Source organism: Pongo pygmaeus, chromosome 7 (assembly GCF_028885625.2).
Source record: "Pongo pygmaeus isolate AG05252 chromosome 7, NHGRI_mPonPyg2-v2.0_pri, whole genome shotgun sequence".
In the NCBI taxonomy this organism is placed as follows: domain Eukaryota; kingdom Metazoa; phylum Chordata; class Mammalia; order Primates; family Hominidae; genus Pongo; species Pongo pygmaeus.
The window spans coordinates 22,769,522-22,795,781 of record NC_072380.2 but is presented as its reverse complement, the minus strand read 5'-3'; the positions used below and the strand labels follow the sequence as shown (position 1 = coordinate 22,795,781).

General features: G+C 52.6%; 1 protein-coding gene across 4 annotated transcripts; it reads left to right on the top strand.

The window, feature by feature from the left end:
* The first annotated feature begins 18,741 nt into the window (after positions 1-18,741).
* On the top strand, positions 18,742-24,531 carry EGR3 (early growth response 3). Of its 4 annotated transcripts, XM_054498208.2 has the most exons (3): positions 19,351-19,482; positions 19,907-19,959; positions 20,779-24,531. In XM_054498208.2, the coding sequence occupies exons 2-3, from the start codon at positions 19,920-19,922 to the stop codon at positions 21,786-21,788; spliced, it is 1,050 nt and encodes a 349-aa protein (XP_054354183.1). In that variant the 5' UTR covers positions 19,351-19,482; positions 19,907-19,919; the 3' UTR covers positions 21,789-24,531. The 4 variants fall into 4 exon arrangements, with proteins under 4 accessions (XP_054354181.1, XP_054354183.1, XP_054354184.1 ...); XM_054498206.2 differs by lacking the exon at positions 19,907-19,959 and having other exon boundaries at positions 18,742-19,482; XM_054498209.2 differs by lacking the exons at positions 19,351-19,482; positions 19,907-19,959 and adding an exon at positions 19,531-19,762.
* Positions 24,532-26,260: the final 1,729 nt, after the last annotated feature.

Here is a 26,260-nt window from a genome sequence, read left to right as displayed (position 1 = left end):
CTTAGGTATCTGCAAGGAAAGGACTTTCACCATCTAACTTCCCTGGGCTTTCTCTGCAGGCCTCTTGACTTCCCCACCCGAGGACCCCTGGGAGACCCCTCCCTGCTACAGTCTCATTTCCAGCCTAAAGTTATGGAGGACCCGTGCCTCCCCACCGCCACTCCAGTCCTTTCAGCACCCCTAACACCCCCTTCAGTTTGGTTTCCCTCCACGGGTTAATAACCCCGTCTCCTTGGCTAGCATGTAGCGATGTTGGTGACTCATGTGTGCAAAGTGCTTTGAAATCCCCAGACGAAAAGAACAAGCTGTACCTGGGAACAGGGTTCTTACCATCTCAGAGTCCTGCCCCTTGTTAGCTGGAAGGCAGAGGGCCCTAGATGACCCCTCAGCCCAGCTGAGCACGCTTTTAACTAGTGGAACAATTTTAGTGGTGGGGATCTGAAGAATACAGCGGGGCTGGAGGTTGAGTTTGTGAATGGGAGAGAATTGAATGATGCCCCCTTCATTGATAGATTCAGCTCCCTGCCCAGGTAATAGGCACCAAATTCTGATGCTCCAGAAGGGCATTTTATGCCAGACCAAGGTAAAAGAAAGCCCAGGCAGTAGAAATTGTGGAGCCTCCCCACTTCTTTCTACCCCACCAGGCAAGCCTGCAAGCCTGCAAGCCGACCTAAAATAAGAAGCAAAAGGAAGTGTCCATTTGCAGTGCCATGGAAGGCAGCCTCGCAAGGGACTTTCTGGGTCCCCTATTCCCTGGGACCTTCTCCCCACAGCCCCCACCCCACCAGACTCAGAACGTAATTGGCAGCTCCGGTTGGTGCCCAGGGCCAGGATAAATAGAAGGTCAGCTTCCTAGAGCAGCCCCAAATCGAGACACATCCTCCCCTCTTCTGCTTTTAATTCATTGTGGCTAGCATGTTTATTTTGGGTGAAGAAAAAAAATCGGATGTTTATCCTTCGAGGAAATTATCGGCTTGCTTTCTTTCCTTCCCCCAACCCCCTCCTTCCTTTTGACTTGACATTTTGGGCTTTAAGTTTAGCTGCTGGAGAGACCCCCACCCTCCTGGCCCCAAAACGTGAAAGAAGAACAAAGCTGGCCTAGGCTCTACGCTGAAGCCAACCCCGGCCAGGCGATCCCTGGAAACCACAGAGAAGGAGGTCCCAGTTGTGGAGAGGGGAAACCTGGAGGCCATGGGGACCTTGGGGAAAACCCAGCCTTGACGGAGCTTTCCTCCTGCAGAACCCTTTGGGCCTCTCATCCCTGTTCTTTGCACCACCTCCTCCAGGAAGAAACAAGATGAACAGCTAAATTGCTTTGAGATCTCCAATGAAGCAGCTAAGAAAAATATAAGGGAGCATTAGTGACCCCTTTACCAGGATAAAGAGAACGGACATTATTATTATCATCATTGTAATCAGATGCATTTATTGAGTACTTTCTGAATACCAGGTACTACACAAAATGCCTAATGTGTGGTATCTCACTGAATGCATTCCCACGCTACTTCATGGACTTCTGGGGGCCTTCATACATGTTCTCTCATTTGATTGTCACAACACCCTAATAAAGTGGGTGTTATTCTTATTTTAGAGATGAGGAAACTGGCATTCCCATAAGTTAAGGAACCTACTCCCTATTCCATAACTAGTCATGGTGGAATCTGGTGTTAACTCAAGCCTCCTCAGGTGTAGTATTTAGAGGAAAACTGTACTCTAATTTTACTCTCTTGGCTATATAAGATAAAAGCCAGATCAGGATCTGGAGTGGGACAAAGAGAGAGGGCCGGAATTTCCAGCATAAATTAAGGGGACTCTTCTCCAAGTGTCTCTCCTTACTCCAGGTTAAGCCATCCTGGACCGTGTGTGATTTGTGGGGATGGCCAGGGTTCCTGGATACTCAAGTCAATAGCCTGGCCCAGCCCAAGGCCATTACCATCCCTACCCACCTGCCCATAGTCACTACCCCAACAGTTTACCATCCTTAGTCCATTGAATGACCCTTCTCCCTCCCCATCATTCCTGTATGATAACTGCTCTTAGGCAAGGCAGAAAGGTAGAAAAGAAGGGAAAGCCACCTAGGAAGGCTCCAGGGTGATGATATTGATGATGGTGATGATGATGGTAATGGGTGATGATGCTGATGATGGTGATGGTGACTATGAAATGATGGTGATGATGATAATCATGGTGATGGTGATAATGAAGTGATGGTGATGGTGATGATGATGGTGATGGCGATGGTGATGATGATGGTGATGGTGATGATGATCATGGTGATGTGATGGTGACGATAAGGTGATAGTGATGGTGATGGTGATGGTGACAATGATGATCATAGTGATGGGTGATGGTAATGGTGATGATGAAGTGATGGTGATCATGATGAGCATGGTGATGGTAATGGTGATGATAATGGTGATGGTGATGATGATCATGGTGATGGTAATGGTGATGATAATGGTGATGGTGATGATGATCATGGTGATGATGATCGTGGTGATGGTAATGGTAATGGTGATGATGATGATGGTGACAATGATGATCATCATCATAGTGATGGGTGATGGTGATGGTGATGATGAAGTGATGGTGATCATGATGATCATTGTGATGGTAATGGTGAAGATGAGGTGATGGTGATGGTGATTGTGATGGTAATGGTGATGATGAGGTGATGGTGATGGTGATTGTGATGGTAATGGTGATGATGAGGTGATGGTGATGGTGATTGTGATGGTAATGGTGAAGATGAGGTGATGGTGATGGTGATTGTGATGGTAATGGTGATGATGAGGTGATGGTGATGGTGATTGTGATGGTAATGGTGAAGATGAGGTGATGGTGATGGTGATTGTGATGGTAATGGTGATGATGAGGTGATGGTGATGGTGATTGTGATGGTAATGGTGATGATGAGGTGATGGTGATCATGATGATCATTGTGATGGTAATGGTGATGATGAGGTGATGGTGATGGTGATTGTGATGGTAATGGTGATGATGAGGTGATGGTGATGGTGATTGTGATGGTAATGGTGATGATGAGGTGATGGTGATGGTGATTGTGATGGTGATGGTGATGATGAAGTGATGGTGATCATGATGATCATTGTAATGGTAATGGTGATGATGAGGTGATGGTGATGGTGATGATGAGGTGATGGTGATGGTGATGGTGACGGTGATGATGAGGTGATGGTGATGGTGATGGTGATGGTGATGATGAAGTGATGGTGATCATGATGATCATTGTAATGGTAATGGTGATGATGAGGTGATGGTGATGGTGATGATGAGGTGATGGTGATGGTGATGGTGACGGTGATGATGAGGTGATGGTGATGGTGATGGTGATGGTGATGATGAAGTGATGGTGATCATGATGATCATTGTAATGGTAATGGTGATGATGAGGTGATGGTGATGGTGATGATGAGGTGATGGTGATGGTGATGGTGATGATGAGGTGATGGTGATGGTGATGATGAGGTGATGGTGATGGTGATGGTGACGGTGATGATGAGGTGATGGTGATGGTGATGGTGATGGTGATGATGAGGTGATGATGATCATGGTGATGGTAATGGTGATGATGAGGTGATGGTGATAATGACCACGGTGATGGTGATGGTGATGGTGATGATAATGGTGACAACAATGAGTCCAGGTGTCAGCACTCAACAGCCATGGGATAGGAAGAAAGCTTAGTACATGCATTCAGTGATGCCATTTAAAAACACAAGTTTTCTTACTGAGCAGATCTAAATTCACATAGAATTTTTACCATTGATAGTTCCGTGACCTTGGCAACTGCTCCAGACCTGTGTTTCAACTGCAAAAAAAAAAAAAACAGTATTATGAAAAATAAATGGAAATAAGTGCCTTCCTCCAAAGATGTGTTGCAATGGTTAAATTAGATAGCAGGGAAGGCATCTGAGCACAATGCCTGGCATGCAGGCTGTTCGGTAAATGTGCACGTTCCTCTCTTTCCCTGCCTCCACCTCACCTGTTCTCAGCTTGGCTGGAGCAAGCAGTGAGGCTTAGGGTATTGGGAAAGAAGCATCTCTCCCAGAAGAGAGTCCTTCCCCAGAGACCTATCAGAGGCTCGGCAGCCCCAGGGAAAGGACTGACTGCCAAGGGAGCCTCAAGCCTCAGCCCAGCATCCCCCTCCCAAGCTAAGCAAAACATTGGGAGGCTTGGATCAGGAAAGACAACCCAGTTCCTTAGCAACTAACAAGAATTTCCCTGTAAAGACAAAGACCCTTCACTCAGAATGCTCCCTCCCCCTAGCCTCCCCAGGTGTCTGATCTGCTTTGCAGTAGTGGGGCTGGGGGCCTATCCAAGTCCCCAGGACATCTAGAGGCCTCTTGCCTCACCCTCCTGGCTGTCCTGATATTACCTGCAATTATCCCAGAACACCTTTCATCCTGGTGTTAATTAATTTTTCCACTTATCCCCAGGAGCTTCTGGGAGACACATGAGATACACACACACACACACACGAATGCCCATATTTTCCTTCTGAGACTCTCCATTTGAAAGACCTGAAAAGTATGGTTAGTGAAAGGAGCCCATTTTTTGAGGGGTTCTGTCTGCTGCCTCCCTGGTATTTGGAAGGAGAAATGAGAGTTGAAAATGATGGTTCAGGGAGAAGGGAGGACAGGGTCCCAAGGTATCTTAGGGGATGAAGGACAACAAAGGGCTTTTAAAAGGACCAAGGAAACCCATGCTGGGACAGTGGTCTCAGCGCCAGGTGCCACCTCAGAGCCTCCAAGCACAAGTTGTCCTGCTTAACACAGCACATTTTAAATAAAAAAAGGAAATGTTTTAATAGTAAAGTAAAGGTTGAGAAAGAGTGGGAAACAGAAGGAAATAGAAAAGAAAAACATGGCTGTCTAGCCTGAAAAGAACCACTGACGAGGAGTCAAGATCTGATTCCAGTACCAGCTTCACCTTTCACTGCTGTGTGAGCCTCTCTGGGTCTCAGTTTCCTCATTGATAAAATAATTTGGGACAGGTATTCTCTGACACCTCCTCTAGCTGAATGTTCTGCGATTCTATATGGGGAGTGGCAGAGAAAGCTGTGACCACTCGCTGGGGCACAGAGTGAGTGGAAGCCACTAGAACGGATAAAATGAGCATTTCCAGAATCCAGAATGAAAGAGAGCCAAGTGTATTTGGCTGCAGGAGCCAGAAAGCCCTCCCTAGTGGGAGGCCCAGGTTAAAAGGAGTTTACAGATGTGGGAGCTGAAGACCCTGGGAGTTCCCAGAAGCAGCAGACAGGCCAGTCTCCCCCAAACCCAGGCCAGAGAAAACCCATTCAGGGTCTCTCAGCACCTCATGGAGGGAGGATGGAGGAGCACATAGGCATGGGTCTGCACGCAGAGATGGAGAGCAGGATGCAGGAGCACACCCTGTATTCCTCATGAGCTGGGCTCCACACCATTGGCGTAAGTCAGCTGGGCAGAGAGGGGTGGGGAAAAGAGAAGAGGCTGACCGTGTCATGACGGAGGAGCAGCAAGGCCACGGAGTCCTAACCTTGCTTTCCAGTCTCATGATGGAAGCAGGAGAGCAGCTGAGTGTGCTTCCCTTAGGGACTGGGCCGTAGGGGTGGGCCTGGGAAGCACCCTGGAAGTTCAAACACCCTCCCCCTACCCCCACGACCCCCCACACCCACCAGCATGCCAGAAGAGCTGGACATGCACCTTCAAATCACTGTAAAGACACAAATAGTTTGTACACATGCTGTGGCTGTGAAGCCAGCGCACAGTCAGCCCTTCTGCAGGACTTAGGGAGGCTCAGCTATGAACCAATAATTGAATGCACCACAAAAAAAAAAAAAAAAAAAAAAAAACTTAGATCTCTGCCTTCTTGGCCAAGCGCAGTGACTCACACCTGCAATCCCAGCACTTTGGGAGGCCAAGGTGGGTGGATCACTCGAGGTCAGGAGTTTGAGACTGGCCTGGCCAACATAGTGAAACCCTGTCTCCACTAAAAATATAAAAATTAGCCTGGCGTGGTGGCAGGCACCTGTAATCCCAGCTACTTGGGAGGCTAAGGCAGGAGAATCACTTGAACCTGGGAGGTGGAGTTTGCAGAGATCGCACCACTGTACTCTAGCCTGGGTGGTACAGCGAGACTCCGTCTCAAAAAAAAAAAAAAAGAAAAGAAAAGAAAAGAAAGAAACCTAGGTCTCTGCCTTCTGGAAGCTCTTCTGCTCTTCCAGTGTGGTGGGAGAGAAGATGGACAGACCCAGAGGTGGCCAGGAGTTGTGTTGATGGTGACACCTGTGCAAGAGGTAAGTGCCAGAAGACAGGGATAGGAAGGCTGGCTAACAAGGGAGGAGGGAGCATTCCAAGCCGGGAGGGGACGGGAGTGGATGTAGCAACCTATTGAGGGGGAAGGGAGCTTGAGGAGAGAGGCCTGAAATAGAAGACAAAACAGTTGCTGGCCCCAGGCTCATACCTGCAGTTCACAAACCTGCCCTCAAGCCCTGATCTGCTGAGGGCACCTACAGCCCTGCCCACATGGGCCCTAGTCACCATTGTCCAGAGCCCAGCTGTCTTCCTTCGCCACCCCCTGAGAGGCAAGCCCTGACTGTCCACACATAGACAAGTGTGTGTGCACACACTGACACACACCTCTAGTCTATGAAACTTGCACATGCTTACTGTAAATACAACAGCCCACACAAAATCACATGGTGGATGCACCCGCTAGACACTCCAGGATATCGACTCTGCCAAGCTCTTTCTAGACATCCATGCAGGCTGTGTACATGTGCATTGCTCAGCATCCACAAATGCGGACAGGGAATTTGCATGCACATGTGATCTCCATATATGCACACCCGCCTTGTTCACAACCTGTACACACCCCAGCCCACCACTGGTACAGAGACACACCTCCGTGTGGATTAGACTGAGGACCAGGCAAGGCCTAACCACAACTCTCATTTTACATCTTCTGATGCAGCAAGTGGATTTTTGACAATGGCAATGGAGGTTTCACGGAGGAGGGGGGACTGGGAGGAGTTTTAGGGGGTAAAGGGGAGGTTCTGGCAGAAGAAGGGAACTAGGCCTTCCCTGACGTCCACCAGGAAGACACCCAGACACATGCCCTTCCCCCCAGCAGCCCTACCTCTGGCCCCTTGCCTGCTGCCAGGCCAGGGAAAGGAGAAGCTAAAAGTGGCCAGTCTGAGTTGCTAAATTGGACCTTGGCAGAGAAGGGGAAACGCGTCAGTTCCCTGGGGAAGTGGCCGAGCCCAGGGCGGCCACAGGCCCCTGGGCTTCTACTCCAATGGAACAAAAGTTGCTCAAATAGATCTGACGCTTTGTTTTCGAACCCAAAATACTCTGTGGTGGCCGCCGGAAGTGTGACCGCGGGAGGGAAGTGGGGCAAGAGGGGAAGATTAGTTCGAGTTTCCATTGCGGCGTACTTTTTCTTTCGTTTGGGGTCTAGAAGCACCTTGCCTACCGCTTGGAGAGATTGTGTGAGAGGGGAGTGCGGCTCTGAGATTTGGGGCTGGGGGACCCACAGGGACGGCAGTCACCCTTCTTCCGCTGCCATCTCTCCCCACGGGTGGCCTCTGAAAACAACCCAGTCCTCACGCACTGTCAGAATTTCATCTTGGGCCACCTGGTGGCAGGGCGGCAAAGCCCACCCAGGGGAAGAGGGGCTGATGCCAGGGGGAAAGGGACATGTCGCAGGTGACTTTGCCTTCAGAGACCAGACTTTCCCTTGTGAACTTTGATGCTTTTTTTTTTTTAACAAAAATTCCGTTTACATAGAATTTTTCAAAGAGCACCCAGTAAATAAGGCCATAGCTGGACCAAAACACAGACCTACATATTCAGACTCGGTCCTTTAATGACTACCAATGCTAGCTCCAAAATGCAAGGATTGCGGAAGAATTACAGGATCTCAACGTGTACTCCCCATCACGCTCTGTGCCCTTATCCCAATTTATTTATCTTCACACCACTTATCAGCACCTCACATATGTGTGTTTGTCTGTGCCCACCCTGAACACTCATTAGACCTGGACTTCCCCCACTGGAAAGACTTGGACTTGGCTTTCATAAGTGCCATATCCCCAATGGCTGACCACACAGTAGGTGCACAATAAACAATTTTCAAATGTTGGGGAAAAATGGGAGAGAGAGAGGTCATCAGACAGTTCTCTTGTCTCATGTGACTTGTAAATTCAAACTGCTTCGGCGGCTCTACCCCAGCCTCTGGTGTCATATCGGGGTGCAGCGGGCCTCCAGAGGGGAGAGTTGGGGGGTATGATGGGGATACAATACAAAATCAGAGCTCTGGCCCTTGCGGAACAAACTTTTAGGGGAGAAGGGTGAGACAGACATTTCTCAAAGGATACACAAATAATGTCGAAAGGTAACTAGGGATGATTTCGGGCAACCTAGGCGAAGTATTTACGGTAACACCTGGAATAGGGTACACCTAGGAGAGGTCTTTACGGTAACACCTGGAAAAGGGTACACCGGGAAGACTTTTCCGTGTGCGGAGACTGACGGATGCTTGGGGTTTGACTCTGTGAAGGCCCCAACCCCTACCTGGCACCGCGTGGTGCCAGGTGAGGCGGGGGGGGGGGGGTGCCTCCCCCTGACACCCGGACACCGGGGATTCGAACCAGTCGCCGGGGAGGCCGAGCGGCGCCGCCCGCGGCCGGGACGGCGGGGGACGCCTGTGAACCCGGACTGCAGTTCAGACGCGGCCGCGCGGCCTGGTCCCTGGGTGCTATTTACCGGCTTTTAATGACGGCAGGGTAATTACCCTAATGAAAAATGCCCTCCGGGCTCAGGGCAGCCAGACTGCGATGAGGAAACCGGGAGGCATCTCGGAGCCGCCGGTGAGTCACAGTGAGTATGCAGCGCTGGGCGCAAAGGACGCCCGGGTGCCTTCCCAGCCGCGCGCCACTCCCGCGCCGCCCCTGGAAAGCGGAGAGCGCGGCTGCGTGCTGCAGGGCCGCAGAGTTTATGCCCCGGGCACCCCGACCCACCCTGGGAAACCCGGCGCACACCAGCCAAGCCTCCTGCAGACCCGACTTCTCCACTGCAACTTTTAATCAGGCCTGCAAGGGGTTCCAGCACTACCTTCCTCCCTGCTCATGGCCTGGGCTCCCCAGGGGCCTGGATTTTGAAGGGGCCACTCTCTGATGTGTTCAAGACGCCCCTGAAGATTCCAAGCTCTGCTGGGCTTCACATTCGCTCTCCTAAGGACCATTTTTCTGCCAGTGCCTCAGTTTCCCCAACAGTACCAGTAGCATAAGATTCTCCCCACCACCCTCCGCACCCTGCCCCTGGGTGGCAAGAGTATTCATTACAGTTTGTTTCTGGCTTTGAAGATGAAAAGTACCAAGGATCATTACCACTCAATTAACGGAGCTGTTACCACTGGAGTTTAGGTCTGAATAATCTGCCCCCTGCCTTCTGCCTTGGAGTCATGTTGCCCCCTGACACCCCTTCCTTGGACTCCCGCAGTCTCCTTCTTTCTCCTGGATTTCATACCTGGAGTTAGCCCCTTTCCTGTTCCTGCCAGTACTCTCTGGTCCTGGAAGAGTGTCTGCCACATTCAGTCTTCAACAAGGATTGTTGAGCTCCCCTGAGAGCCAGGGGCTAGATGCTGAGGCAGGGCAGTGAAGGTCACAGACCCAAGCCCTTGCCTTCCTGGAGCTCACCTTCTGGTAGGTGCCCAAATGTCTAAGTGGAATCCAGTGTATGTCCAGGGCTTCCTTCTGTCTTCCACCTCTCCCTCCAGGGTTCCTCGTTCAGACAACAAACGATGGGCAGGCCTAGGCCTAGGCCAGGCACCACAGTCCTGGGTGGACAATGCTAATGGGTTCTAGTTTCAGAGATGAAAACAACAAAGTTAACATAAAGAGGAGGGGAAATGACCACAGCACCTTGCATGGAACACCCCCCACCCTTCCTCTCCTCTCCCCTTCTAATGGCCTCAGCCCCTCCTCAAGGTCTTGGTCACACGCCCCCTCTTCTATAGGGCCCTCCCCTCGCCCTGAACATCTCTCTCCCCCAAGCCTGCAGTGGCCCTTACCAATTGGAACTTCCTGCTTGTACCTCCTCTGGACATGTATCATGTCTTATATGTGATATTTCCACTGAGCCTCATTCCACACTTCTCATTAAACTGCCTGCTCCCTGACAGCAGAATCCAAGTCTCAAGTTTGTTTCCTTCCACCAAGAATGCACGGGAGTTCTCCGTAGATGTTGCCCTCATTGAAATGAGAGAGCTAAGGCCTAGACCCGGGAACCCCGCACCGACCGCAAAATGGAATTCTGGTGGTTCAGAGGCCCCCCATCCTGTGCTGTGAGGGTTAGGAGAGTCGGGGGGCATGGGGATAGAAGTAAAAGGACCAGGTGGGAAGGACAAAGTGGATTAGACTCCTACTCCAATCAATCATCCTTCAGAATCACCAACTAGGACACTTGAATTGAGTACACAAGTTCTTACTGAGTACTGCTTGGGTCCGGGCACAGTGCTAGTCACTGGGGAGACAAAGATGAGTGAGATTCAGTCCCTGACATCAGGGAGCTTGGATACCATCTCCTGTCTTCAGTAACTTTCTGGGTGACCCTAGGCCAAGTAATTCTGAGCAACCCAAATAATTCTCAGCATCTGAGAGAGATCATGCCTCTCTTCCTTCACCTATGCACCATGAGCCCTGGCAGAGAAGCCCACGCCATCAGTCAGAGCTTCCTAGCCAACGTGCAGCCCTCCAATGGGTTCCAGTTGGGCCAATATTGGCCTCAGGGGCCAGAGGCAGCCTTGGTTCTCTACTGCAGTGGCTGTAAAAAGTTTCATTTTCTATGAGAACTACAGCATGACAAAGGTTGGGAAGCCCTGCCTAAGCCATCTGCTGAAAGAGGATGCAAATGCCACCAATGAGCTCCAATTCTGGGCCCCAAAGAGTCATTAACTGCTCTTCCCTGGATCCCAGAGTTTTGACTGCACAGAACAGCAAAGAAGAAACCAAAAGTCGGGCTCCATCCAATTCCTCACCTGGGTGGATGAGGCCAGCACCTGATTGTTTTAGGCTGAGGAGGCTCCTGAGGCTGAGAGCTAATAAGAGACATTGATCTAGGGTTTGCAACTCTCTCTGGTTTCCTGAAGCTGTTTCTCACAGGGCAGGGAGAAGAGGAATCTGCCAGCCTTTGGACTCAGCATCTGTCCCACGGGCAAAGCCTTTATCCAGCAAGAAGCCAGCTGTGTGGCAAGCTATGGAAGTGAGAACGTGCTCTCATCTCTTTTCTCTCATCTCTAACACTCGCTCTTCTCTCTCACTCCCTCTTTGCTTCCCCTGACTGCGTCCTGCACCGTCCCCCCACACTCACGCCTTTTCTGGTTCATTTCAAATCATGAAGTTCCTCTTTCCAAAAAGCCCCATCCCCAGAGAGTCCTTTCTGCAAAGACGCCCGTCCCTGCTGACTGAGAAGGGGCTCTCCCTGTGGCCCCCAGGGGGAATGACAGGACCTTCGGAGCACATGACCCCACTTACCCTTCCTGAACCCCTGAGCTAAGACAGTGAAGTTCCCACTACAAGCTCTCATCCCTCCTCCTTATCCCTGAAGACCCCAGCCCAAGCCCTACACAGCCCCTAAATTTCATTAGGACCTCTAACAGATGTCTCCTCTCAACCCTTCTGTAATAGAACCAGAAACTCATGAACAGAGCTGGAAGGAACTTAGAGGTAGTTTATCCCAGTCCAACCCCTTCCTAAAGGCCAGGAATAAGAAGGCCTTGCCCTAAAATCATAGATAATTCATAGCAGAACCCAGAACTCCTGATTCCCAGGTCAGGGCTAACACCTGACATTTACCCACACAACACACTTTGCACAAGTCTCACCTTCTAAGATCTTCCTTCTCTCCCCGCCCCAGCCCAGCCAGCCCCAAACTCTCATCCTCTGGACTACCCATGGCAGTGACTCGCTGTCTCGGACTTGTATCTTGGAAGAAGTCTCCAGGACAATCCACTTTGGGCACCTGTCACCCTCAGTAAATGGTACTTTTTCTGGCCAGGCACGGTGGCTCACGCCTGTAATCCCAATACTTTGGGAGCCCAAGGGAGGCGGATCACCTGAGGTCAGGAGTTTGAGACCAGCCTGGCCAACATGGTGAAACCTCATCTCTACTAAAAATACAAAAAAAATGGCCAGGCTCGGTGGCTCACACCTGTAATCCCAGCACTTCAGGAGGCCAAAGTTGGCGGATCATGAGATCAGGAGTTCGAGACCAGCCTGGCCAATATGGTGACACCCTGTCTCTACTAAAAATACTAAAATTAGTCGGGCATGGTGGCGCACAACTGTAGTCCCAGCTACTCAGGAGGCTGAGGCAGGAGAATTGCTTGAACCCGGGAGGCGGAGGTTGCAGTGAGCCAAGATCACACCACTGCACTCCAGCCTGGGTGACAGAGCGAGACTCTGTCTAAAAAAAAAAAAAAAAAACCCTGGGTGTGGTGGTGGACACCTGTAATCCCAGGTACTTGGGAGGCTGAGGCAGGAGAATCACTTGAACCCAGAAGGCAAAAGTTGCAGTGAGCTGAGATCGTGCCATCACACTCCAGCCTGGAGGACAAGAGCGAGACTTCATCTAAAAAAAAAAAAAAAAAAAAAAAAAAAAGGAAAAAAAATGTTACTTTTTCTTTCTTTCTTTTTTTTTTTTTCCTAGACAAGGTCTCGCTCTGTTGCCCAGGCTGTAGTACAATGGCACAATCTTGACTCTTTGCAGCCTCTGCCTCCCAGATTTAAGTGATTCTCCTGCCTCAGCCTCCCAAGTAGCTGCGACTACAGTAGTGTGCCACCATGCCCAGCTAATTTTTGTATTTTTAGTAGAGATGGGGTTTCACCACGTTGGCCAGGCTGGTCTCAAACTCCTGACCTCAAGTGATCCTCCCGTCTTGGCCTCCCAAAGTGCTGGGATTACAGGCATGAGCCACCTCATCCCTCCAGTAAATGTTACTATATAATAAGACTTTTTCTCTTTGGTCACCGGACTCTACCTGAAACTACTTAAAGTGTAATCAAAAACACTCTTATTTCAACATCATTATAATGCGTTAGTTTGAATTTAGGCACAAACAGGTGTTTAGAAGAGAAGTATGTAATTGGCTTGGAGAGGATCCGGTAGCCTCCGAGATAGCCTAGGAAAGGGGTAGCCAGGTGCAGAGTGGCACAGTGGCCGTTGCACCTACTGAGAGGCCCTGGCAGAAACAGTTCCTCCCTGATTACCGTGGGAATGGTGAGTACCCTTATTTTCCTCTGGCCTATGGCTTCTCCCCTGCCTCCATGCTGGGTCCAAGGGCATGCTGGGGTGCACCACTCAAGCTTGCCTTTCTCCCACACATTGATTTCTCCACAGACTTCACCCTGGTTCCTCCTCTTACCCACATCTACCACCGCGTTTCTTTCCCTTGACAGCCACAATGGGGACAAAGGATGGAGTTAAGAGCATTCGTTTTAAAGTCACACCGGACGAATTCAACTGTCAGACCAGCCAGGTAGCCTCCAGTAAGCTACTTGGACTCTTAAGACTTGAAAGGGCAGCCCTAAAGCCTTCCTCTCACAGGATTGTTGTAAAGAATGAAGAAAATTATGGCCTGAAATGGTGGCTCATGCCTATAATCCCAGCACTTTGGGAAACTGAGGCAGGAGTATCACTTGAGGCGAGGAGTTGGAGACAAGCCTGGGCAACATATCAAGACCTCATCTCTACTAAAAAAAAAAAAAAGTTTTTAATTAGCTGGGCATAGTGACGCCCACCTGTAGTCCCAGCTACTCAGGAGGCTAAGGCAGGAGGATTGCTTGAGCCAAGGAGATTAAGGCTGTAGTGAGCCATGATCATGCCATTACACTCCAGCCTGGACAACAGAACAAGACACTATTTTAAAAAAGAAAGAAAGAAAACTGAAGAAAATGAAATGTGTCCACAAGGCCTGGCCAAGGCAGGCATCAGATATCAGTCGCCCCCATCTTCCATGGCTACAGCCCGGAAGCTCCTGCAGCTCCCGGGACTGGGCTCAGCTCCGACTCCACCAGGAGCACCAGCTTCAAGGTCTTCATGAAGCATGTGGGAATCTGTGGGGCTGCCAACAGCATTCCCTTCCTAAAACTTCTAGGCAAAACCAGCCTAGCCTCTGAGCTGGCTGTCATTATCCAAGAAATGAAAATGACCTCTAGAACGCCAGGCAGGACTGGCCAGGAGGATTCCATTCTGATTTGTCCATTGCCCATGAAGCCCTGTGGCACACCCCAAAATGGAAAGCAACCGAGGACCCTCAAGAGAACTGCCATTCAGGAGCAGTCCTACCAGGGTGGGTTCCGTACACAGGTGTTTGGTGTGACTGGAGGAACCCAGACACTCTCTGCACCCCAAGTCTCCCACTCCTTGACTCTGATATGCCACAACCAGATGTCATCTCACCAGCATTCATGAGCACCTACCACTTTCCAGGCACCATGCTGAGTATTGGGCTTGATTCCTCTGGGTTATATATCACCACCCCTAAGCATTTTCTTTTAAAATGCAAACACCCTCTGAGAAGGGCAATGCATTAATTAGATTGCTCACACCACAGATTGAATTAATTCAGGGTATGGGGAGTTCTTTATTTTAAGATATCAGAGAAGGACTAGATATCTTTAGCAAACACAGCAGCTAAAGTTCAGAGGGCAGAGGTGACTATAGAACAAAGGACCAAAACAACTGTAACTTTGCATTTTTCTACAGTGGATTTCAGGGGCCACATCTCCTCCCTCCTTTGTCCTTAATCAAGACAAACACGCCCATGCCCATGACAAGCAGCAGCAGTCCCCATAAGTACAGGTGATGAGTTGGACTCTGTAGGAGAGAGCGGCCAGGGGCTGGCAGCCCTGGCTCTGCTGCAGAGGAGCCGGCCTGCCTTTTACCATCTCCAGAATGAGGATGCCCTGAAGCAGTGCCTACTCGCCTCGCTCTCCAGCAAGCTCAGGGCTTAGAGTTCAGGTAATTAGGCCCTTGGCAATCTCACCTGAGCCCGCCAATAAAACAGACAAACACCTTCAGCTCCTGTTCAGGAGGAAGAGAGGAAACCAGGAGGGAGGAAGGGAAGGAGGAAAACTTTATTCTAAGGCTTGGCAACCGGAAGGGAGAATTCATTTACAAAGCAGCCACTCCAACATCCCACTCCTGCTCCACACCCAGGGTTGTCCCCTCCTGCCACAGAACCCTGGACTCCATCTGCCACCATCATCGAGGATGACAGGGGACATCTGTGCAGGCTGCAACCTGAACAGGCACTGGGTACTGAGGGCCTAACCTTGTAGGGCAGGCGTTCGCCAGCATGGTTCCTTCCAGCAGAGAAAAGAAGGCTCCCTCCCACTCCAGGAGCCACACCACCCCCAAAAAACGTCTGAAAGGCTGCTCCGGAGTGTTAGAGAGCAACTGAGTGACTTCTTTGAACCCTGCCTTGTGTCACCACCAGCTGTTGAGGGCTCAGCTCAGTTCATGTCTGGGCTCCTTCAGACCGGGGACCATTCCTTAACCATCCCTAGATTGGGACAGTGCCCAGGAGATACTAGGCACACAGATAGGAATTTCCTTTTCCCCCTAAATAATCAACATTATTAATACTTCTTGCATATGATCTCGCTGGTCTGTGATGGAGTTCCAAACCTGGCCTTTTTTATTACCTATATCATCTAAATTTTCTCCTGCCACACACGAGAGGGAAGGGCATATCTGTCACAAGGCAGGGTGGGGAAGAATAGTTTAACAACAATTGCAGTTTATTGGGTGCTTGCTTAAGGGACTGGCAAGTACTCTATGAGGATTATCTAATTTAATTCTTCCTAAGGGGTAGATACTGTTATTATCCCAATTTACAGACAAGGAAACTGAGGCTAAGAAAAAAAAATACAGACGTTTGCCCAAGGTAACAGTGAAGCTTTAATGAAGACTTTAATTGAATTGAAGGCTCCCGTTTTATGCAAAGAACTAGTAGAAAGGAGAGGGAAGGAATCGTGTCCCCAGACTCCTATGCAATCTTGCTAACGGGTAAGCAAGCCCTGGTGCACGTCGGCAAACCCTGCCCCATGCTCTTCTGCTTGGGAGCAACAAGTCCAGCGTGCCGAAAAGTGTCGGGAGAGGGGCCGTCTCCTCCAGTTGGGAGTGGCTGCACTCCACCGCCTCTGGGGCCCTGGAAGCTTAAGGATCCCAAATGCTTCCACTGCCTCTGCCTTTCCCAACGCAGGCCCCAATCGAACAGGATAAGGGCTTCTAGCTCCTCACTCTGCAGCCCCTCCTGGGGAGAGATCCTGACAGGTGGAAAGTGGGTGCATCACGGTGGGGTCCTCCGGAGTTGAGCTGGGCGGCCCGGAGGCCTCTCACTTCCTTCCCACCACCCCCGCAGGCTGAGCTCTGCCTCGCGCGGGGAGACTTGGGCACTGCAGCCTTCGGGCCTGCAGCTCGCCCAGGATCGCGGACCCTACAGCGTCTCCCGGCCCCAGGCAGGAACCCGTGGAGACCCTCCGCAGCCTCCGGGTGCACGCGCAGCAGGAAGCACCCTAGAGGGGCCAGGTCTGGGACTGGCGAGCCCGAAGCTCGCTGGTTGCCGCCACTCCCTGGCCCTCCCTACTGCCGAGCGCTACGGCCAGAGGCCAGAGCCGGTGGCTAATTTTTCACGCCCCCACCCCCACCCCCACCGCCTCCCTGGGTGACGCTACAGCCTGTGCGGTTCCTTTAAAGGCTGCGGGTTCCGTTCTTCTTTCCTTTTCCACTGGATGCCAAAATATGCAAATCTTGGGACCGGAATCTGCAGCCAAATCGAGAAGGAGAAGGGGCGCGGCCGGCGCGTCACCGGATCCGCTCCTTGTATGGCTCTTCCCGGCTTGGCCCGCCGCCCTGCGACCCTCCCTGCAGCCGCCCGGGCCCCTCCCGCACCTAGCCCGGCTCACACCGCCGCCCACGCCCCCCGACCGGCCGCGCGCCCCCCCCAAGGGAGGGAGCCGGGGGCGGGAGGCGCAGCCTGCCCTGATTCTGACCGGAGCGCGGGACCGCTGCAGCGCTCTCCCTCCCTGAGCCGCGCGGGCGGAGGACAGCCCGGGGGCGCTGTGGCTCCCTAGTATAGGAGTGGGGAGCCTGGCGGGAGAGGCGGAGGGGGTGGAGAGAGGGGGCTCGCGGGAGGCGGGAATCCCTCCTTTCCTAAGAACTGGAGAAGATGGGGGGAGGCCGGGCCCTCCCGTCCCCAGCCCTCCACTGAGTAGAGGGGAGGGGAGGGGAGCGAGGTTGTCATCCACCTCCACCACAACGTGCAGCTCAGGAGTTCCTCCCACACGTCCCCGGCCCGCGTGGCCCTCCCACGGCGTGAGGCCCGGGGATCCTCTCTTCTTCCTTGTCAACACTCCCACTCCCCCCGAGAAATGCACGTTCCCCCAACCCTGACTCCCCAGCAGGGGACGAGGGATTCACCGCGCCCACGCGGCCACCAAGGAGGGAATCCTCCCCCGCCAAGCCGATGTGATTTGGGGTCGCACCCCCATGCTCCCGCCCTCTCCTCCCCCTCGCCCGCGGGCCGGCTGCGCGCGCCCTGGGAGCAGGCCCCAGGGAGCACAGCAGCCGCCCCCGGGATCTGCTGCCGCTCCGGGAGGTGAAAGCGCTCCGGGTCGGCACACAGGCCGCCTTTGACTGCGGAGCGCCGGCAGGCAGCAATGGGGACAGCCCTGTGGAAGACGAGGGGGAGGGCAGAGACCAGGGGAGGCCGTCAGTGGCTCAGAGACTGTGGGTTCGGCGTCCTCCTTCTGGAACTCAGTGGCGGGCCCTTCGCAGGCAGCAGTAGACAGCGACTGTGCCCGGGCCTGCTGGGCCCTCCTGCCATCCTGTGGCCACAGAGGCTGCTTGGAACCGTTAGGGAATTTACTGGGGATTCAGTGCACGTGTTTATCTATCCCTTCAACTTCATTCTTTCCTCTTCACCACCAAAACCGCACATCCTCGACCCCACATGGATGGGGCTCTTGTCTTTGGCGCAACTGCTGGGGTGCTCCGAATCTCCTCGCCACTGCGCTCAGCCTGGAGTCAGCGCCGGGTCAGGGGCCCAGGGAGGGGCAGGGGCGGCGAATCAGAGTGAAGTTGGCACAAAAGTTCTTGGGATATTGGACCAAGGAATTCTGACACGTTGGAACACCCCCCCCCCCAACCCTGCGCGCACCCTTCCTTCCCCCCACAAAGGGAAGCACTCCCTTTCTCTTAATCTCGGTTAGGATCCCGAACGCTGGAGCCGCTGAGGTAGCAGGGGCGCAACGCACGCCTTCCGGGTTCCCCAGCAGTTCCCGGGCTGCAAAGGGACTTCGCCAGATGTTTTCAACTCTCTTTCTAACTGCTGGGGTGTTGGAGACCACTTGCAAACAACCCCACCCCACCGCCCACCTCCCCCCAATGCGCTCTCCTAATGCAAACCTCAAATAAACACACACCATGAGTTACTGGTGTTTCGACTCCACGCTACGCGCTTTGCGCTTTGCATGCAGCTGTATCCTTCTTTCCTCTTTCCTCTCGCATTCTTCTTGTTTCTTCTCCCCTTCTCTCTCTTTTTTTCAAGAGCCGCGAGCGGTGCGGGCGCCGCACGTTGGCTGCGGCCCGCTTCCTGCTTTCTAATGTTCCATTGTGAGGAGCTTCCATTGTGACGTCGCGCCCCTTCGGCTGGGCTTTGTCTGTCCATATATGGGCAGCTACGTCACGGAGCTTTCCCGGGGCTCAGATAAATAGGCTGGTGGAGTTCCCTGGCTGGGAGCTTTTGGGCAGCAGTGAGCTTGCTAGGAAGCGGCGGGGCTGGTGGTGGTGGTAGCAGCGGCGGCAGCGGCGGCAGAGGCGGCGGCGGCGGCGGCGGCGGCGGCGGTGGCGGTGGCGGTGGCAGATCGGGGGGCGGGGGGGCGGCGGGCGCGTGTCTGTTTGTGAGATCAATACTGAGGCCGCGTCCGACCCCCTTGAGCCGAGATCCCCCCCAGCCCAGCCCCCACCCCACCCCCCGCACACGCCCCACCCCCCCCACGACCCAGCCTCATACCGCACCAGCTGAGGCACCCAAGAGGATTACCCCCTGGGGCCCTCTCCCGCCCCCCAAAAAAGAGAAGATCCCCTCTCCTGGCCCATCCCTTCCCTTCTTCCCTCCCCCCTCCCCCCGAACTTTCCCTCTCGCATGCTTTTCCCCTGCACCACGGATCGCCTCTCGGATGCCGCTTGCCTGGAAGCTGCGTTAGGAGCGAGCGGCGGCGGTGGCGGCGGTGGCGGCGGCGGCGGCAGCTCGGGAGTGCTATGACCGGCAAACTCGCCGAGAAGCTGCCGGTGACCATGAGCAGTTTGCTAAACCAACTGCCTGACAATCTGTACCCCGAGGAGATCCCCAGCGCGCTCAACCTCTTCTCCGGCAGCAGCGACTCGGTAGTCCATTACAATCAGATGGCTACAGGTAAGGGCGGCGGGGAGGCGGCGAGGCAGCGAGGAAGGAAGGGGAGAGGAAGAGGAGGAGGGGACGACCTGGTGATGGATGGATGGATGGATGGATGGATGGATGGATGGATGGATGGATAAATGGATGGAGAGATGGGGGCGCGCTGGGAATTTTGCGGGGGGCGAGTTGCTTTTCCCACCCACTCCTCCCGCCCTCCTCGATCGAGAAGGCTAGGTTGGCGACGCCACGGTAGAGGCTTCGGTTCTCCCGGGTGGGGGCAGCCGCCGACCGGAGGGAGGTAGGTGCGAGCGGCTCTGGGGTTCTCCCTCACCACGCAGGGGGCCCGATCGCCGGGCTACGCGCAAGGCGTGGTGCTGTCGCCCCCTTCCCGGGAGGAGCCCGGCGTCTTTTTCACCCGCGCTCTCCCCCCTTACTCCCTCAGCCTCCCACCCGGGATGGAGCCATGTGCGGCGTGGAGTCCCCGCGGTGGGAGAGGTACTGCGACGCTGCCTTTCCGGGGCGTTCAGCAAAGCCGTGGGGGTGTGGGGACGGCGGGGAGAAGGAGGGGGCTCACCCGCGGGGCGAGGGCCTGCCACGGGGGACGATCCCGGGGCCGGGGAGCTGGGGAAGGGCGGCCTTTCCCGCCATGGAGACACCGGCCGGTTTTCCGCCGCTCTCCACCCTCCCTAGCTGGGGCTAGGATTTTCCTCTCCAGCAAGAACCTAAAGCTCCTTCATGCCCGAGGAGGCTGGGGCCGGGGTAGGTGAAGGCAGAGCTCCCTTTGAGGGCGACACCCTTCTACGCTCCGAGGACAAAGCGTCGGAGCGCTCTGGGTCGGCGACCCGGGAGCAGCGCGCGTGGGGGGCATCGCCGGGGAGGGAAAGGCGCGGCGTCCTGGAGCGGACAGGGCCAAGGGAAGAGGCCGAGTTGTGTGCGGTGGAGAGCGAGAGCCCAGCGCGCTCCGGGTCTGAAACTACCTGTAGCTGCAGCTACCTGCCCGCCCCACCTCGGGAAGAACAACAATGCTTCTCGCGCGCGCGCGCGTGTGTGTGTGGTACGTGAGTGTGTGCGCGGCTTGTGCGGTGTGTGTGCAGCAGCCACTCCACACCCCGATCCGTAGTATTTTGCTATATCCATGTTGCGCCCGGGAGCGCGGCACCGCCCGCTTTGCGCCGGGCTCAGCGTTCCTCTTACCCCATGCGCTACGCACTCCACCCGGCCGCACCCTCCGCACCTGGGCAAGGACCTGGGCTCCGCGGCCCGGAGCCGGCTCGGCTTCACTCACCCCTCCCCTCTCTCCCCCGCTCTCCGCAGAGAATGTAATGGACATCGGTCTGACCAACGAGAAGCCCAACCCGGAACTCTCTTACTCCGGCTCCTTCCAGCCAGCCCCCGGCAACAAGACCGTGACCTACTTGGGAAAGTTCGCCTTCGACTCCCCTTCCAACTGGTGCCAGGACAACATCATTAGCCTCATGAGCGCCGGCATCTTGGGGGTGCCCCCGGCTTCAGGGGCGCTCAGCACGCAGACGTCCACGGCCAGCATGGTGCAGCCACCGCAGGGTGACGTGGAGGCCATGTATCCGGCGCTACCCCCCTACTCCAACTGCGGCGACCTCTACTCAGAGCCCGTGTCTTTCCACGACCCCCAGGGCAATCCCGGGCTCGCCTATTCCCCCCAGGATTACCAATCGGCCAAGCCGGCGTTGGACAGCAATCTCTTCCCCATGATTCCTGACTACAACCTCTACCACCACCCCAACGACATGGGCTCCATTCCGGAGCACAAGCCTTTCCAGGGCATGGACCCCATCCGGGTCAACCCGCCCCCTATTACCCCTCTGGAGACCATCAAGGCATTCAAAGACAAGCAGATCCACCCGGGCTTTGGCAGCCTGCCCCAGCCGCCGCTCACCCTCAAGCCCATCCGGCCCCGCAAGTACCCCAACCGGCCTAGCAAGACACCGCTCCACGAACGGCCCCACGCGTGCCCGGCCGAGGGCTGCGACCGCCGTTTCAGCCGTTCGGACGAGCTGACCCGGCACCTGCGCATCCACACGGGCCACAAGCCCTTCCAGTGCCGGATCTGCATGCGGAGCTTCAGCCGCAGCGACCACCTCACCACTCACATCCGCACTCATACGGGCGAGAAGCCCTTTGCCTGCGAGTTCTGCGGGCGCAAGTTTGCGCGCAGCGACGAGCGCAAGCGCCACGCCAAGATCCACCTCAAGCAAAAGGAGAAGAAGGCGGAGAAGGGCGGTGCACCCTCTGCATCCTCGGCGCCCCCAGTGTCGCTGGCCCCCGTGGTCACCACCTGCGCCTGAGGATCGGGCCCCCAGATCCCCACTTTTCCCCTCCAGTGCCTCCCGGCTGCTAGCCTGAAAGCAGCGGGAAAGCCAGCCACGGAGGCGTAGGGGCCGCGCCCTGGCCTCTCCATGGACGTGCGGCCCCTTGCTCCCCTTCGATGCCCCCGGTTCCCAACCTTTCACGCCGGCCAGCGGTCAGGGGCCAGGGCTGGAGGCGCCTTCCCCTCGCGGTCCCCCACTTAGCCAAGGCGTGGGGGCGGAAAGGTGGCGTCTAGCCCGCTTTGTTCAGTTCGGATCGCCTTGATCCAGGGGCCGCCGGGCCGCGCCAAGGACCTGCAAGGGACTGAAGGCGGAGCCCATCCAACCCTCGCCCGACCCAAACACCTCATTGTTTCCCCCACGTCTCCCTCTATACCCCCTCGAAGATTCGAGAGGGGGAGGGGGTAAGGAGCGCACCAAAGCGCAGAGCTTGCTGCCCGCCGCACGCACGCGCGCCTGCGTGCGGGGATGCGCGCGAGTGTGTGCGTGCTCGCGTGTGTGTGTATGTGTGTGTGTGTGTGTGTGTGTGCGCGCGCGCGCGCAAGCGTGTGTGTTTAAGACTTGAGCTGAACTGGGCTGTGTTTACCCCAAACTCTTCCCCATCTCGGGTCCCCAAGCCGCTGGGAGATGTCCCAGGCTGGGGGTCCGCACGTGGCTGGAGGAGGTGGTCTTCCATCCGCTCTGAAATCATGTTTCTTAGAGAAATGCCTCGGATGCCGCCGACGCGGTGCTGCTGCCGCCGCTTCGGGTTTGGCCCCTCAGAACCCCTCCTTTTCTGAGCGCTTCCCTCTTAGGCCTCAGGGCAGTTTGATCTGTGGGGAGAAAGAGCAGCCATCGCTGAGCCTGCCTTTTAAAATATATGTGTATTTCCTTAGCCCCACTCTAAGAAATCTATGTTCCTAAGTTTGCCCTCTGCCCTCCCCCTCCTTCCCCTTCTCCCCTGTAAACCTTCTTCCATCTCTTTCAAAATCTTTTCCCAGAAAGGCAGGCTTCAACCAGCCACTCCAGCTTTGTGTCTTCTCTCAATTACATAGCAATTTCTCCTTCCCACCATCATGGGGAAGCTGGCTCTGCTTTTGCCCTTTGTCATCACCAACACAACAGATAGAATTTAAATATAAGTATATGGTGTGTGTGTGTATGTATGTGTATGTATATGCATTCATGTGTATAAAGATACACATGCGTACGTATACATAACATACACACAATATGTATTCCTAGCAAAATAAAATCTCTAAGGTACTTGGTTATCCAGTGCAGTGCACCGGAATAAAGAGAATTTGTAGGCGTATACAGCTTTAAATGATTTATTTTTTATGAAAATGTTAACTGATGAGATTATATCTACATACGTGTGTTATGTGTGTGGATATAGATACACACATATCTGTACATATACGTGTGAGTGTACATACATACACATATATGTATGGATATGTGTGTATACACATATACACATCTCTGTCCAAAATTTCCTCAAAGATATGGGGATTTTTTCATGAATCCATGTTGATGAATGAGGTGTCTCCTTTCCATACCCAGTCTCACCTTCTCCCCACCCTACCTCACCTCTTCTCAGGCACCCCTCTTCCCCAGCTGTCCTGCCAGCCCTTCTCGCACAGGGTGGCTCCTTTGAAGTGGAGTAATAGGGAAGGTTGCTCTCTGCCACAGCTTCCAGCACGGTCTTGACTGAATGTACTGTTCCTGTTAGCGTTATTTCTCCTGTGGTCAGTAAGCTGCCCAGAGAGAAGGAACAAAGGTCTGGAGTTTACAGAATGTCTGTTTTCAAAGTCACTTTATGCGTTTCCCACTTTTTTTTTTTTTTTTAAGAAAAAGAAGTACCATTTTTGTTTTGTTTTGTTTTGATTTTTGGTGGTGGATAAATAATACTAAAAGGACTCTAGTGGAAAGGGGGGATATCGAAGAGCAGGGGGTTGTGAATTTCCAGGTACTCTTGGACTTTTTGTAGAAGGAGAGAGAAGAAGATGAAGTTTGCCAGGAGGGCCCATATTTTTTCAGCTGAAGGGTAAAATCTTTCTTTGCAGAGACAGTATTTTGCTGAATACTTTTTATAATGTGATGATTATTAAAAAAGCAAAAATTTTGGTCACTTCCAAGCTAGAAGGAGGAATCAGATACCCTTTAATATTTTTTCCTCGCTCCTTCTGGTATATGCATGTCACTGCATGATAATTGAGTTTTCCTTTGTTTTAATAAAACTGTTCTCAGACATTAAGCTAAACTAAGAGAAAAATAACTTTGTTGCCAAAAGGTTGTGCTATCCAGATTTTTTATATGTCTGCATGTTTAAAAAAAAAAGCAACAAAAGAAAATGCACTCTAACTTATGTGAACTGAGAGAAAAAAATCAGGTTTTAAACAGGAAAACCTATGGGGGATGATATTTTTTGAAAGACTTTTGTATAAAGTTGAGTACTTAGAAAAAAGACAAACCAGATGTAATATATTTTGTGGATGTTTTTATTTCTTGGATTTATAGTACCTTATACTAAGGTTAAAAAAATATGCTTGATATTGTGAAAAGGTGAAATTCTTCACCAACATTTCATTTGCTCCTTTGTCATATTGTAATGCCAATATAATATAGTTAATGAAAACAGCATTTTTAAAAACCGAAATATTGAAATGGTGTAATGTTGTACCATTTGCACTGTGAGCAAATGCTAATACAGTAAATATATTGTGTTTGCTGACAATCAGCCGGCCTATAAATCTCCTTATTTTATTTCTTGTTTTTATAGCATAAAGCTTTAGTTTGGCCTGTTTTTTGTCTTGGTTTGTTTTTGGCTGGTGGTTTGTTTGATAGGTTTTTATGCCTAATTTTGCCGTTCTTCCTCTGAAAACTCTCAAAGTGGAAATGTGGAACTTGGTTTTATTGGAAGTAGGTCAGAATTTTGTGCAAGGTTCTGGTGTTTCAAATAGTTTTGAGTGTTTACTGTGGTACCAGGAGAATAGAATTCCCCTCCAACCTTCTGTAAGCCTCACACTGCCAGAGGGATTAGGCGAACAGGTTAGGTAAACTCATGGGGATCAGGGCTGGTGACTGGGAATCTTCTAGAACCTTCTTTCCAGCTTCCAATGGGTATTTGGGGGTAGAAGGGAGGAGATCTCCTGGTTTATGAACAATTTCTCTAGAGACAGTCTTAGGGAATGCCAGAACAGGACCCTGGAGGGCCTGTCAGCCACACTGAGTAGTTCTCTTGCCAAAGCTTTCGAAGCCTGAAAAACAGGTGGAGACTTGACCGAGGTTCTTCAGGGTTGGCAAGATGACCAGAGAGATTGGCAGCTCTTCTGTGGTCAGATAACTGGAAAAAATCAGGTTTTAAACTTCTATAATTTTAATCCCGCTTGGATGGGATTCCTCCAGGCCTCACTATTTGGAGCCGCCTGGTAAAGGTGAACCTCGCTGAAAACCAGCTCCTATGAATGACCCAGGGATCCAATGCCTTGAAAGGAAGAAGGGACATTTGGGATTTGGAGAACACACAGGGAATGTTTGCATAGCCTCAAACTGCCATACCTTATGATTTCTACCTCCCATAAAAGCAATGCTTCTCCTATCCTCCAAGCTGTCTTCCCTAGAACATTCCTCCTCCTTAACTTAATTTGCCAGCCCTAGAGCTGTCTCCATTTCTCTTGAGGAAAATGTATCCTCCACTTCCTTCTTGTGTCTGCATCTGCATTTTGCACCCCTCACCTTGTTCCCCATAGTCATTAGAAGCCTTTATCCCTTGAGGCTTGTTCTAGAGCTGTCTTTGGAAAAGTCAGTCTTTGCTCTCCCTCCCCTTCTTCCTGCCTGCCCTCTAAAAAAAAAAAAAAAAAAAAAAAAACTCACCTGGGTTCCTCTGCAGTGCATTTCACATATGATCTGCTTCACCCAGGTTTAGGGGCTTGGTGTATAATGCTGCGCTATACCCCACCAGATTGTATAAATGCCCCACCAGATTGTGACTGGAGTCTGTGTCTCAGACCCTGAGGTGCCGACCAGGTCAGCCACAAAGCAACAAAAATGTCGTGTCCCTGCTCAGAAATTGCTCTTCGGCACCCCCAAGGCAGGCCTATCACAGAGGAAAATATGAGTGGTATTTCTGGTTGGCCATAGGTACCAAGAAGTTGAGGCCAGACCTGGGTGGAGGAGGTAGGCTGTGGCCCTAGAAAAGAATGTTTTTCAAGTGAGAGATGAAGAAGGAGAATGCAGTATGGAATCTTAAATTTTCCCACCCACACAATTTTAGGTCATCGGCTGCCATCTTGAGTTCCCTTCTCTTACCTCATGAAACTTTTAAAATTTCAGACTGTGGCTTCAACAGCCTCATAGAAGTATCCTTCCTTTTTAACAAAGGGAATCCAAGATGGTGGAAAGGTCCCAACATTGAGCATATAATCCATCTCTTTGCTAAACTAGATGTTTCCTTCCAGATTTCTATG

Coding starts and splice junctions, on each gene's coding strand:
- EGR3 (XM_054498205.2), top strand. CDS start 20,200: ATGCCCGAGGAGGCTGGGGCCGGGGTAGGTGAAGGCAGAGCTCCCTTT. Junction 20,519..20,778: donor CGCGCGCGCGTGTGTGTGTG/GTACGTGAGTGT, acceptor CGCTCTCCGCAG/AGAATGTAATGGACATCGGT.